Source organism: Acanthaster planci, linkage group LG01 (genome assembly GCF_054643075.1).
Source record: "Acanthaster planci isolate LZ-2023a linkage group LG01, COTS_SCS, whole genome shotgun sequence".
NCBI classification, from domain to species: domain Eukaryota; kingdom Metazoa; phylum Echinodermata; class Asteroidea; order Valvatida; family Acanthasteridae; genus Acanthaster; species Acanthaster planci.
The window spans coordinates 35,541,873-35,557,502 of NC_141777.1; the positions used below are offsets into that span (position 1 = coordinate 35,541,873).

The 15,630-nt window shown below is 40.1% G+C and overlaps 1 protein-coding gene across 8 annotated transcripts in view; it reads left to right on the forward strand.

Annotated features, from left to right (window-relative positions):
* Nucleotides 1-15,630, forward strand: part of LOC110979628 (uncharacterized) — a 43,496-nt gene that overhangs the window by 8,903 nt on the left and 18,963 nt on the right. For 4 of the 8 annotated variants that reach the window (XM_087140747.1, XM_087140743.1, XM_022235609.2 and 1 more), the window contains exons 4-5: nucleotides 43-211; nucleotides 12,208-12,405. In XM_087140747.1, coding sequence (XP_086996873.1) covers nucleotides 43-211; nucleotides 12,208-12,405 — 367 coding nt within the window. Of the gene's footprint in view, nucleotides 1-42; nucleotides 212-768; nucleotides 2,699-9,258; nucleotides 9,389-12,207; nucleotides 12,406-15,630 lie in introns of those variants that run through there. The other 4 variants (XM_087140756.1, XM_022235611.2, XM_087140770.1 and 1 more) reach the window with 4 other exon arrangements.

Below are 15,630 nucleotides of genomic sequence, written 5' to 3' on the forward strand. Positions count from 1 at the left end.
TAACTCTTCAAGTGCCTCATACCTTATCTTGTCTCCTTGCAGACCAGCTGCAGACAGGTACCAGCACCTTAGGTTGCTGGGGAATTATTCCCTAGCAACCAACAACAATGCTTCCACCGTGTCCACCCAGCCCAGTGGACTGAACTATGAGGAGGTGCCACCTGTAGGAAGGAAGAGAGATTCTTCAAGTCTCCCTCGATCATTTGAGAAGGTTTGTTTTAACACAGCCCCAAATCATGCACTGTGTAGTAAAGACAGAAAATTTGACTGGTGGGATTAAAATTACCAGGAAAGTAATCGTTTAGCACATTTTTTTACTGAAAATTTTTTTGTGCAACCTTTAGATATAAAAACTTTAACCCCCAAATGGTTTATACCTCATCGGGACCCAATTTGACATGCTTTCTTGTCCATTTTGACCCCACATGGCCAATTTCAAGCTTTTACCACAAAGCAGCACAAATTTTGCAAAATTGTGACTTAACTTGCCCTATACCACCAGACTGTGTATGGAAACTGCAGAGAATAATTCAATTAACAGTAAAAAATGAAAATGCACTGCCCAGTGTGCCCTCCTCCCACAACTGAATTAAATTTTCAGCACAATCAAATTCAATTAACTTTCCATGGCAGTATAAATTCAACCATCAAACACACAGATTACCATATTAGTTGACTCTTCTTTTGGTATTTAAAACCTGTTTGTTTTGTAAAGAACATTTTGAAAGACTTTTTTTGTTTAGAAATTTTGTTCCCAACAATATTTACATTTAGGGAAATTACCTTGGGGAAATTTGAATTCGTAATTTGGATAATTAGACGATGTTAGAGTTTCAAAACAAAGCAAAAGCGTTCAGAATTTATCAGTTCTATTTTTGAAACTGAAAGCAAAACAGGGCAGCAGGGCTGTGCCTTCCGTATATCAAGAAGAAAAGTAAATGCATTTATACATGTACCGGCACTGGCACCTTGCGTAGTCAAGTGCTCGCAATCCTTTGATTTAAAACCAGTTGTCCTTTAAAAGGTAGAAGAGTTATTTTGCTCCAGTTCCAGTGATTTGAAATAATTCCTGAAAAAATAAGTATTTTTGCCTTCTGTGGGGCAGTGTTAGATGCTGCTCTGTGTCAAATGTCAGAAAGCTGTGTCTCACTCAAATGGATAGAAAATATGTTAACTGAAATCGAACTCACATAGCGTATACCGGATTCGGTGTTAAAGTAGCTTGTGGTAGTTTTAGAGGCAGAAGTGCGTACATGTACATGTGACACAAGAATAACAATTGTTGAATGACAAAGCTTCTCAATAACATGTGTACACATGGAGTGCAGGGACCAATATATCAGTTAATACAGCTTCCACAGAATTATTTGGGAAGTGTTTCGGTCTTCAAGAGGAAATACATGTATCCTGGTTTTTATTTGTTTTGGGCTGGTTTTTTGATGGTGTACATTATAAACATACGGACAGGGAATGTTTCCTGCACAGTGTGGCAATTCAACTCAAACACTACAAAGGTTTGCCGTGCATGTTTGCATTTCATGTCAGTGAAATGAAAGTCTGGCACGCTTGGAGTTGTCAAAGGCAGTACAATATATGTGGGAAGCAGCCCGCTGATTGGATAGTTGTAACCGTTTTGTCGTTCGGGTTTGTCAACAAGCTGAGGGGTTTTCAAGTGTTTCTGTAGTGACATACGCGTATCGCTCTTCACATAATGAACGTGATAATCGTGTGGATTTCTTGGTGCTGCGTGTCAACTCTGCTGCAGTGTCAGTGATGCCGACCAAACTAGCAGGTTTGGATTGACACTAGGGACCTGTTTTCTTGCCGGGAATTTCTTGAAAGTCTCATCATGGAGATGACGGAAACTTCAGTTGGCTTTTTGATTGTCGGTAGAATCACAAGCCACAAGTGTTTGTACTGGAATATTTTCTTGAATTCATCAGTGTGCTGTGTACATCACGACCGCGTAAAGCCTTGTGGAATCTGCCATTGATTTGAAAATTGCTTTCTGTAAACACATGCTTTGAGAACTACATGTACTTAATAATAACCCAGGGTTATTAATGTATAGCATAATCTCTTTGTCAGTGCTAAAAACAAGACTTTTACTTGTACATCTTACCAGATGCACTGGCATAAGATGTCATATCGATGTTGATTGCATACTTCTGATAGAGGATGAAACTGTCAAAGCTTTTTTTCCCTCCTGATTGCCATTTTCTTCATAAACGTTTAGGTGTCTCATTTTTAACCTGCTGATGACAAAAGGTTTTTACACACACAAGTATGTAAGATGGAAGGAAATCTTGACCGAGGGTCTTCCAAAAGGGCCGATCCAGACTTGACCCGAGGTGACGCGCACATGAGTAAATTTAAGGCACTGCAGATGGAAGACCAACAGGCATATATAAATATGCAGACACTGATTTCCATCAGTGAAGAAGACATGAATGATTCTGCACTGAGCGTTTTGTCTCCCAGGAGACGATCCAGACGCCGCCGTCAGAGCGCAAAGCCGTGCAGCTTCTGCTCAAGTGTGCCGTGCTCTTGCACCGTGGACAAACTTCAGGGAAACTTGAAAAATGCCGCGGAAAAATGTCAGTTTCTAGAAATGCAGAACAGGGCATTGTGGGTGGAGGTGGTTGCCCTCCGGAATTGGAAGAGCCGTGTCATGTCGTATCAGCCAAAATATACCAAGGTAAGGGATCTGCAGCCTGGAGGGGTATAGGTACCGGTATATTGTACATATGATATAAGGAGTGGGTTGAGGTCACATGAATGGATTCATATGAATTTCTAAGGATTCTATTGCCAATCTACTGTGTCTTTCGACTCAAATCCCTCTATTGGGTAGGATGAATGAGTACAATGGAAGAGCATCACATTTTTGGAAAAGGCGGACATCCCATGATTTCTTTGACAAAGCAACAGCTCTAAATCATGGCAATGTTTTCACAACCAACTCTTGAGACTCCCCTCCGTTCTCATCATTGTACACACTGGTCATGTACATGTGGGATTGTTGGTACATGTACTAGTCAGGAACTATTTGTCATTTTGCATCAATCTCACCCACTAGCTGTCCATTTGTCTTCAAAACGTTGGAGTGGCCAAAGTTGCCATAGTTACTGATGTCAACCCATTGTGAGAAACACACATATTGTGGGATAAACATCAAGGTGTACACTGTATTGGGAATAACTGTTGTTACATGTAAAGCCATAATTGGTATTTTAGTGGTATTGCAAGTGGGAAATCTCATAAATAGCACCAAAAGCATAATATGGAATGATAAATAATACATTTTTTTGAAATTTCAGTTGAGTGATATTTTGCTTTCAGTGGAAACAGTAGAAATAAGATGTTGATACATGTTACTATTTATGGACATGTCAGTACTGAATGTGTTCTTTTACCAGTTTTATTGGAACTGGGTGGCTGTTTAATGTAAACCAAAGAAATATGGTAAACAAATACATGCACATATACCAGGAAGTAAAGCGTTGTGATCTTTCAACAGTCTTGCAAACTTTTGTGTACTTGTTGTGCTGCACTAATACTGGTACTGTCTCCCCTCCCCTCCCCATTTGGGGCACGGCGATAATGAACTGGTCATGCTGAAGTTGGGGTCCCTTTTTGAAGAATGTTTTTAAACTGTTTAAAGGTTTCTAGAAATCAGTCACAAGAGTGGAACCATGTACCCATGGAGGTGTAAATTGGGGGTGGGGTGGGAAGGGATGACATGGGGTAGGAGTACATACACCCCACCCCCAGCGGAAGTCTGTGGCCCCGGGTTCCCCTCTCCATTTGAAATTTTGAAATTAATACAATGTACATGTACATGGATGTACATGTATGTTCACACCCCCTACAAGCCACCATAAGTTTGCTTTCAGTGCCCCTTTGAATAAATGTATGCGCCCGGATGTCCTCCCTCCCTCCAGTAACAAAGTCACAACCTGCCCATTAAGACATTTGATTGCTCTGTGACCTACATGTATGTGAACTGATAGTACGTGTAACTAGGGTCCACAGAGCATTTTGCTTTCTCCAGCTAGAGATGAGATTCAAGTTTCTTTGAAATAACACACGTTATTGTCCCAGCTATGGCAGCCAATACACTGAAAGTGATATTTTCCCACCCACACCCCCACACACACACGAAGCTCAAATTTCCCTCTCTGCCTTCTCCAAAAATGAGGCTTTCTTATGGCTTTGTAGTATTATACAGTATTGTGAAAATTGGATTCAGTGGGCACCTGGCTCCTTACTGGAAAGAACAGTAAGAATATCTGCCCTGCCAAATTCAACAAAAACGTTGCCTGTGGTTGCACAGACTATCATCACCTGTTCACCACCTGTTAGCCTGCTTGAAATAGGGATTGAAGTTGGACAGCATTAGGCTGCTTTAATTGATGATTTCCCTTTCTTTCTACTTTTCTTGGTGAGCTGTGTGAGTCCTTAGTTGAGCATTGGTACAATTAGGTGACTAGGTGACTGAATAAACCATGCAGGATTCAAATTAGTCTCACTTTTTTGGGGGGGGGGAGTAGGTTGTTTCTTTTGGACTTGGTTAGCAAGTTCACTGCAGGACGTGATTTCAAAGGGGAGTTCTCATTTGCCAAGCATTGTACGCATGCACGCATATTTAAACGGTACATGTACCTTTCAGATGTCCATATGAACCTGAACATTTTACAGATGTATATTCTCAACACCGCCAGCATCGGTGATGTCAGTGTATTCAATTTATATGTACATTACCATAGCCTTTCATTTCCTATGAGTGTACTCATAGTGGCATAATCCGGTACACCTGTGATTACGAGCATACTCATAGTCGGCAGTCAGTGTGTTAAAAGATCAAAATGCCATCTTTCAAAGTGCTTCAGAAATCTCCCCTGGAAATGTACCTGTACACCTGTACATCATATTACAAACTTGTACATGTCAGTTTGCTTTATGGTACATGTACATGTACCGGTACTTCCTGAATGCTGGCCAGGTCTGTGACTTTTGTACCTCTGATTTACTTTGTAGCGTTGCCTTTATCATCACAAAGTACTTTTTTATAAATTTCAGATGTTGAGTTTTAGAAACATGAACCTGTGATGTAATTTTGAGAGCTTTGTACATTTCTGCAGCCTATTCTATACTGTGCTTCATCGTTGCTGATTTAATTGTAAACTCATTTTTCAATCGATAAACATATAACAGATACCAGTACATGTAGTTTCCTTCCATGAAAAACCCCGTTTAGGGGACAACTTCCCTGTCGTGGTTTCAAAAGGGAATGTCATTTTCTCGATCACAACTTGTTGCAGCTTATTTTGAAGTGCGTAGTTGAAGCACCTCATTACATGTCACATACATGTACGCTGCATTTGACCAAGTCACATGTGTTACATGTAACACAAGTACACTCCTGACTGCATAAACAGTAGGAGTATGACCCTTGGGTAAGCAAGAGAATATTCTCGATCAGACTAGAGTATATTCTTGCATCACATGGTCACTTCAACATGGGACATGTTGAGGGGTGACCTTGACTGTTTGCTGCTGCGTGATGAGATCTGAGAGTCGTGTACTTTTTCTTGTACCTCAAGTATCGAGAGCAACACCTATGCATGCAGCCTTAACCGTAAAAGAATATTTTTCCAATATAACCACATTTCATAATGTTGAATGTTCACCTCGACCATTTCCTTCAGTGGCCAATATGGCATAACCACCCTCTGTCTAAAGGTCGCCCTGCCTTAGCCAGGACGCCAGCTTTTTTGGACCCCCTTCATAGTTGTCATGTGCTCCACCCATCTCTATGGATGACCAATTTACTGTCTCTTTTTGTAAACATTTAACTGCCATGGTGTAAGTGTATGAACTTCTTGTATTCTTGGAAGTTGCTTTCAAAGTGCATGTTGAAGATTATAAAAACTTAAAAAACAAAACAAGATCTCAAAATATTTGTTTTCATTGGAAGTTATAGAAGGTGATAGTTTTCAAACACGTTCATTAACGTATGCACGAGGCCGCTATTTTGATGTCCTTCAAGGCACTCTTTGTCAAAAGGGCATAATAACAGTGCAAAAATCAGTTCTTCAAAATCACCCACCAAAAAGGCGTGGAAAAAATACTGGCCACTACTAGTGCTTAAACAAGCTTTATAACATGAAAACCAAGTTTAAGGTGCAAACTACTCCAAGAAAATGTAGACACAAATATTGCACGCAACACTCTGGACACACTTCTGTTGTGCCTTGCAATCATCCGTTGGCTCATAAAATGTGGAAATCGTCATTGGCATAAAATCCAAAATGTTGATTTCTGCATTTTACTGCTACAAAGGAGGTAGAGAGTCATCGCAATATGTAAATACAGTTATGCTTCATGTATTCCACGGATAAAAATCCAGTTACATGTTTCCTATAAATAGAATTTGCGTGCTTAAAAGTCTTATCCTTGTTTTGAGAGAAAAACACTGACAATACGAACTACCCACAGCTGCAGGAACTGGGATTCCAAACTAAAAACCAGCTGAAATGAAATAGGAACTAGTCTAGGATGTAAATCTACCCAGCTACAGTGTAGATGACACGGTTGGTTCCATACCGTACATGTACGTTACTGAACAGGACTCAGGAAATACGTCAGATAAACACATCATATACAGTGACGAAGCTCTCTCCATTGTAGGCCCTTGACAATAATACCCATCTACCACATACATGTACATTTATATCCATGTGTTGAGTAATGAAAACAGCTGCAAAGCAAAGTACGAAATGTTTTTCTGTATATTCGGGTGACATGTTTATTAAGATGGTTGTACATGTAGCACCATGAAAGATACCTTTTACCTAAATATTTGTGAGTGGCATATAAAAACAGGTGCCAAGAAATAACCCTCACTGTAGATATATAGGAATTAGAGATTAAGAAACGAGACAATTTATTTCCTGATTCTACCCTTGTGCACCAATAGGTCTCCTTTACCATCACATCTACTGGCATTATGCTTGTGGGACTGCAAACATGTAAAAAGTAGCAGGGGTGTTGCCTGAATTTTTTCCCAGAGGGGAACTCATGAACTAAGACAAAATAATGAATTGGGGGAGGAGGGTAATTATGTTGAGGGTTTTTCAAGCAAAATTGGTGATTTTCATCTCCTTTCCCTCAATCTTTTCATTTCTTTTGCATTTCCCTTTCTGTATTTGTTTTCTTTCTCTTTTTTTGGAGGGGGAGAAGGAGGATCTCCCCTCACAACACCCTTGAGTGATAGTTACTCTGGGGACAAATTGATTTTGTCCCCACAAATACATGTAAGTCCTGACCTCTTAACAAATTATACAATTGTGCCATCAAAGTTGGGTCGGCCAGGGTACCTCCATCTCACCATTCTAAGTGACCCTTGCGGCCTATCCAGGGAAAAAAAACTCGCATAGCAGAAACTTCTGCTAACAGAATACCATTTTGCAAAGGTTAGCAGAGAAATGTGGATTATATGCATGCATAAACTGTGTCACTGAGGGTTCTGTACTTACCTGGTTTGTTGCAGAATTTCTGCGCTAGTGCTGAAAACATACAATGGCTCATTGTGTATTCCTTGGTTAGCAGAGCCATGAAATTTGGGCCTTGGTAGCCTACTTTTGCACTCTGCTTCTACACTTTCTCCTCTTCACCCCTGCCCGGCACACAGAAGAACCCGTATGGATTTTCTGTGTCACACCTCCACAGTATTTTGTACCCATGGGTGTCCTGAGCGGGACGAGGGGGGAGCTTTCTTCCTCTGGAACAAAAAATGGAAAAATAAAAATTGGAAAAAAGAAAAAGCAAGAGAAAGAAAAAGGAGGAAAGGGAAAGAAATTACTAATTTACTCAAAAATACATGTACCAAAATATCCTCACTATAAATGGTTTATCAGTTTGCTGCCCATGAGTGCTTTGCTCTCTTGCCCCAGAAAACCTTGCATAATACATGTATATCCTGTATTCTCCTACATTATCCCAGGCCAGGCCTTGTTCCTCTACCCTTCTCCCCGACCCTAGATTTACATCAAGTTGCTTTGTCCATCTCCAGTTTGCTCATTGATGTTAAGTCCCTGAAGTTCCCCATGATTTGTTTTCATTGTGTAAACAGAGCTGGGATGATTCATTGGTTTGTTGATGAAAACAGACACCAAAAAAGCATTAGACCAAGCAATCTGCAGCTTCAAAAGGAAATAAGATGAAAAATATTGAATTTTATGAGAGATTTTCCCAAGAGTGAGTGATAACTATGCATTTTATACAAATCTTTCCTGATCGATACAAATTCAATTTTGTTGTATTCATGGGTACACGTATGTAGACATGTTTCTTGTTTCTTAAGCACACTCTATAGCCGGGAGATATGCAAGAGTGTTCACTTAACTCTCCAGTAACCACTTAGGGCCTACACCAGATTTTACACATTTCGTAAAGTAAAGTTGAACCCTCAGTGCTGATTGGTTAATCACATAGCAACAGCAGTTGACCATCTAATACTGGATAATTTTTATTCGTCGTGTAATGCATACAATTATTCCTTTGCTCTATGATAATACATGTATGTACTTGTGCTTGTACTTGAGTCCATAATTTGCTCTGAATTGAATCATCCTCTCTTCGACAAAGAAGAGGCTGATTGGTGGGTATTGTTTCAGCTGATCACTTGGCACTGCTGACAAAGACCCTATTCTTATACATGAGCATATAAATAGAAATAGCAGGACGAATTCAGCACATGCCAAACAAGCATGAAATTTGCATGTGTGCAGAAAGTTCCCGCTAAAGTACTGTCATTATTTTGTAAAACTGCATCTGTTGTTCCCACACAGAGCAAATGGCAAAAATGTGAGTGTTAATATACTTGTATATCTTGAATCCTTTATGCTGTTTGTACTGGTACTTGAAGGACACAGGACACAAAGACACTTTGTGTTATGTGTTTCACTCATGCTTATAGGATAACATTAAAAACAAAACTCTCAGAGGCTCTGAATAGAACTCAATTGATATGTCTTTTTCCCCAGCCAAATATCCTTGTCTGATATAACCAGGAAGGATACCAGTACGTGAGTTGGAAGGGAAATCTGAAGAAAGTGTGTCTGTATTTATAAGGAAGCTCATGCTTGGGCTGGAAATTCATATTCGAAAGTTTGAGTGTAGAATGGCTCCAGCAGAGTTTGAAACCAGAGAGTTAAGGAAATTGAAAGTAAACAGTTGGTGGTACATGCCAGAGAATGCCGTTGGTATATGAGTCAAAGAGAAAACTGTCACTGAACCAGCTTTTTTTTGCTTGTGGGTTGATGTTTAAATGAGTCAACTTATTTTGCACACCCCAAATTCACGTAATTGGCCTGCTGCAGAGGTGAGTTTTAGCTTCAGGTTTTTTTGTAGATGAAAGAGTTTGTGTGCAAACTGTCACAAATTCAGTGGTACATTGTCTCTAATACTTGGTAAGGTCATTAATGTAGACTGCAAGGTACAAACATGTAAGCTACTTGAGAAGCTCAACTTACACGTAAGTTAATATTGAACAAATTCTGCTCATGTTGGGGTAGACTCAATCCCATAGATGTGATCTCTTGCCTCATAATGAAAAAAGAGTTGCATGTACGTGTTCTTGAGGCTGCTGCTAAACACATCAAAATGCAAACTACATGTACATGTATTTTGACTTGGATGTAAGTGAATTATAGTGCTGATTTAAACACTGACAGAAGGACACAATACAGGTACAGGTACATGTAATCTTTCAGCCCTTGTTGTTAAATCAGTGATGGAAAGAATTTGTCCTATTTGATTTTGGTAGGTGTGCTCGCTTGCAGTCCAGGGAAAAAATGGGCACTGAAAAATTCTGTTGACTATTTGACTATCGGATTAGGGCTCTGGGTGTGCAAAAACTCCTACTTGTACATGTACGTCAGTGTTGACGTTATAGCAAGATATTGCCGAATCTTGAGTGCTAGCCGTGAGCCCAGAATCCCTGTGTCGGTACAAATACCTTCACATTTACAAAGGATATTAAAACTTGATGTGTTGTGCACTAACTAAGGAATGTTTCATGTACCGGGTACATGTAGCTTCCACTGCTTTGGCATGTAAGGTTTGCTTGGATCATCTGATTTCCTTATTTTTTGTCCCATGTATACCATTGGAACTTGAAAAGTATTGTACTCCTACTAAGTTGTGCTGTTCGGAGTTTCCAGATTTTCTTGACAAAACGGGGGAGAACAGGGTCATGGGCAACCCAAAATGGGCCATTTTTTTTTTTTTAAGATGGAGTTGAAGTTGAGAGAAAAGCAAATTTGGGTGCTATGTCATTCTCTTGCCATGTCTAAACCTGAAAACCCCCCAAATTTAGCCTCACCCCTTGGAAAGCCCCCATCCACCCCCCATCCACCCCCCATCCACCCCCCATCCACCCCCCATCCACCCCCCCATCCACCCCCCATCCACCCCCCATCCACCCCCCATCCACCCCCCATCCACCCCCCATACACCCCCATCCACCCCCCATCCACCCCCCATCCACCCCCCCAATTTGGTCATTCCCAAGCACACACAACATGATCTTCTTCACTGTAAGGAGTCAACTGAGTCTTATGAAATTGGGTGTGTTTACATGCACATCTCAAAATAGAAAAACAACACAGGAAGCTTAAGGTAAATTAAAATACAAGCATGCCTTTCAGAATTTGTCATCAGAATTATTTACAGTGGTCTTCACCCAGGAAGTGAGACATATCTGTGCTTTCCACAAGAATGTTGTGGGACCATACCTCCAGGAGTGAAAGTGAACAGAATAGGAGTACAGAGCTCATGAAATGCCAGGATTTGAGAAGTACGGCACATGTAGCTAAATAAACAAATCAACTGTGGTGATGACTGAAACTGTTTTGGATCTACTTCCTGGAATTTTTGGCAAATTAATATAGTTCTTTCAGTATTTTTTCCAGAAAGCACATCCATATAATATCTGCCACTTTTATACCTTTTTGTAGCAATAGACTCATACACAGTTTACATGTATGTAATTGTAATAAGAATTGGACCTATTTTGCCCTTATGATCTGTTTGTATTTCATGTTTAGTTGAACTACTAAAATGACCATAGGCTTCTTTTGTGGCATGGTTTCAATAATGTACCTGGTTTGCCAAATGTTCTGTCTTCTTTTTTAGTTTCTGAACCAGCATAACACCGGGAAATGCCCTGAACAATTTTACAGTAGACATTTGTAAATGTTAGCCAGTGGTACCGTAGTGTTGCTACGTACTTCATTCTGTTGTATTATTTATATTGCATCATTTTTAGAGCACAGTGTGCAGACAGACATTTCCATATTTGAACTTTGTTAATCCCTTATCCTGCAGAAGAGCTCTGGCTAAAGGTTGATACAGTTTAGATGACAGAAACGTGTCATATTATTAAGGCTCATGTGATACTCTGTTTCACTTAGTAGCATGTTTTATGCTAATGCGTTGACTTTTCATACGGAAAGTTTGCACATTAATTTATAACAAAATTCTTTGGTAATTTTAAATAGAAACATGTAAACTACATGTACATACCAACACATACCGGTACATGATTATTGGGGTCCACATGTGCATGTACACGCATAGGTACAGTATAACATTTGAAGTTTTGGAAATGCCCTATTTCAGTTTATTTGACCTTAGTCAAACCTTTCTGCTAAATTCTTGAACATGACTTTCAGATCAAACAAAAAGTACAAAATAACAAAGAGCAAGGAAACAACAAAAAGTGATGAACTTCGCCTGCGTGAAAATCATCTGTAGAATAATAGACATTGCGTCACAAACACGTTCCACCCAGATCATTTCACACGGCAGTTTAACATGTAATACCGGTATATATTTTAAGCTCAGAGTATCAATTACCTCAACAAATTCACTTTGCTATGCATTACAGCACGTGTAGAACTTTCTCAAATCCTGAATGATTGTCTCATTTGATGAACAGAGGATTACACACCTGTAGTTGTCAAAGTTGCTGATTTGACAAGAATGCGTATACGCTGAATAATGCTGTCAAACTGGTCTAATATACTGCCACATATCAAAATGTGAAATCAACCACAAGCAAATTGAATCTTTTGTTTCAACCTTTTCTGTCTGTGTGCTTGATCTTTTACCTTCACTCTTGGTCATTTGCCATCACAGAGCCTCCTCCTGCCTGCTGCCACGCACCCCTCCAGGGCTTCCTCCCATGAGGAATTCATCAGTCCCCATCAGCAATATGTCAAGGACTCCATGGAACTCTCCCTGCTAACCAGGCTGGTCCACACCAAGCCCATCTGGTTTCTGCCCCACACTCAGCGAACGGCAGCGATTCACTACCTCCAAGGCCAAGCTGTTGGGGTAAGAAACAGGCTGGGTGGGAGGGTTACAGGAGGGAGTTGCACAAACCAAACGAAACCAATGCTTGAAATTTGAGGCGTGTATGGCAAATAAAAAATCATTTCTGGAAAGCATTGGCATCGAGAAAATGTTATACAGATGTTTTTAGTTCTGACCAGGGATGCTTTGCTATGGCAAGTTTGTCACACAGTGTGTCCACAAACCTCCCTTAAAACATTGCAACAGTTAAAACCCTACGCTGAGATGCATTCTGTGCAAAAGTTGTCCTACTAGTCAAAGTCAATCAAGTGATGTACATTATGATATGTTTATGTGCTGAAACAGGAGAAGTTAATTTTAAATGCCCAATATTAATCATTTCTGTCAGCCCATAATAAGCTTTAAGTCTGTGCTGATTCTGTAGAAAATTTGCCGCATGCCATACAAACCACTGACATCAAACTGGAAGAGTACATTTGGCGCTATTGGTACCGGTATTGAGAAGAATTCCTATTTTCTTCCCTTTTCCTCCGGAATCAATACCTGGGTATGCAACTATGCACACTCAAAAATATGACCATATTTGAAGAAATACCTTTAACATGTCACTATAATTGAGATGTTACTTGAACTTATTTTGTGATGTTAAACTGGGAAGCTTTTGGCAGATTTCTAGGATCTTGAGATATCATTGAGCTCAAACATTAGGGCTGCCGTCTCTGCCGTCCAGATGGTTTGTGTTTTTATTTTGCTGAGTACTCAGCCATCTCTGTTCCACAGACATAAGTCATTGAAACCATAAAGGAAGGACACGGAAGGAGTTTGAACTGCCCGGGCTGCCAATTACCGTTTTCTGGCATGCCAGGTACATGTATGTCCATAGCCATAGCACAGTGAACGCTTGCTACACACCCTCTGTTTCATAACCACGAAACCCCTTTGCACCCTATGATCGCTGCCGCAATTTGTCAATGGTGATCTGCATCCTTAAAACTTTGTGTACAGAGGTATAGGAAATTGAATATTCATGCCTTTGTTGGTGCTTGGTATGATCTCATGACAATATCAAATTTAATGCTTGCACAGTTGCTTGCATTATGCTGTCTGCCCTAAATCTACATGTATATGCGCAGTCATTGCCCTTAATGAGCTCTTTCTTCTGGAGTTATTTTGGGAATAAATAGCCCAGTTGTTTACAAGATTTTGTGTTTTGTTTGAATCATTTTTATTATGGTATTTGTTCAAAAGCATATTTTATTTTCACGATTACTCCCTGTGATGAAATAGCGCATTTTGTTCCTAATGAACTAAGCTTTCCAGTAGTTATGAACATTTTGTTGGCCAGTCTTAGCCGAATTCGTACCAAGTCATTGAACACTGATGCATTGGACGGAGGAGAATAAAATTACAAACTTTGCAGGGATAATGGAACAGTTATCAAAATTTAAAATGTTTATTTACGATGGCAAAAGTAGGTCTAATATCAGGGATTTTTCTCTTTCTATTTCCTGGTCACAGCGATAATTTGTTTTTAATTGCAAGCAGAAACTCTATGTATTGCTAGGATATTACTAGCCCCGCTTGACCAGCTAAGATTCAGGCAGTAATCAGGCATTTTTGGAATGTTTTGTATTATTCGTCTGACTGAGCGACAACCATCATTGAACACTTTGAAGTGTTTGAGTTGCAACTCCTTCTGTGTCTTTCCTCTATGTTGAGACTAAGAATGAGACTGGAAAACACAGACCCACAGCACACAATTCCAGTACATATCAACAGTAGAAAAGGAAACTATTGTAATTTGAAGGAAGTTGTAGGGAAGAAAAGGAAATTGATCAATAACAAAAGATTGCAGGGAAACAAGCCCCTGACACATAATGAAAACGTGCCAAAATGGAAAGTGGAAGTCCAGTAATATCTCACACTGGATATCCTCCTATTCTGAGCGAGGCTTAATTGGGGGGGATACCATGTATGTTTGATCTGCAGGAATGTACCATTGTTTGTTGGAGTTGGTATTTTGGTGTCCCAGAGGAGAAAGTGCTCAGCTGTCTCTCTGCATTGTGTGTCAATACTTCATGGAGGCTTAACCACATGTGGGTGGTATTATTTTGGGCTGAATATCTTAACTTTTGAAAGAGGCAAGAAAAAGTGGTCAACATTTGATATACAGCCAAAAGCCAGAAGTACTGATTTGCAAGTCATTTTAATAGCATTTGTACTCTGTTACCAGCCCCAACCTGAGATTTTTTTTCAACGCTTCGGGGCATACCCACAGAGCGATATTGCTACCACTACAGGCAGTGCACAGCAGCAGAGTTCCGGTACAAAATGCATTCCACTTGTTGCAGACTTCTTGGACTTCATGTTCAAAACAAATGGAGGATTAGTGTTTTTAGATGTCATCCTGAGATGCACTTGACCTCTGAACTGGTCAGGTATGCCTATGTATGCAGAGAGTCAGATCCTGTCAGCATGTCCTCCAGTGCATAGTGCGTAATTGCTTAAAATTCTCTGTGGCTGAGGAGGTGGATTACTTACTAAGTAACTACAAGTGGACAAGATCCTGGGATTAGAGAAGCTCACTGGTGTACACGTACATGTACAGTGTAGCTGCCAGTTATGTCCTCTGATTGTGATAGTCCTGAGCTACATGTACCTGGTGTGTTGATTCATATGCACCTTAGGCCTTGCATGCAGTGAGGACATGCCTGTGTTTTGTGAAGTGAGAGTCAGAGGGATTGACACAGTGTGGCCTGGCTACAGTGTAAGGTTGTAAATTTGTAGTTTGTTACTAAGTAAGCATTTTTGGGGGGTAGCAGCAGTGAAAAGGTCCCAATGCTAAGCAGATTGTTTCCATGATTTCTTCACTGAAATGTGTAAGTGGAAATTTTCTCATGATTCAGTGAAAGTGGAGTTGTTGAAATGTATTCTATCAAATACGTGTATACCATTAACAAGATCAGACCAAATTACTCTACACCTTTCATTGGTTTGTTCATTGGCTCGTTTTCACTTCCTTGTCAGAGAAATAAAACTTCCTAAGTATGGCCAGTGAGCCAAGCTGATCTGTAACACGATTGTTGTTTATCCTGGCCCGACTTTAAGGTTAAGCTATGGTGCTTAAAGTCATTTAAAGACACCAGCTGTAGAACACAGTAAACTCTTGATAACTTGAGCCTCAGGGGAATGGATAAAACATTCAAGTTATCTAGATTTCAAGATTCGAAAGTTCCTGAGTCTTGC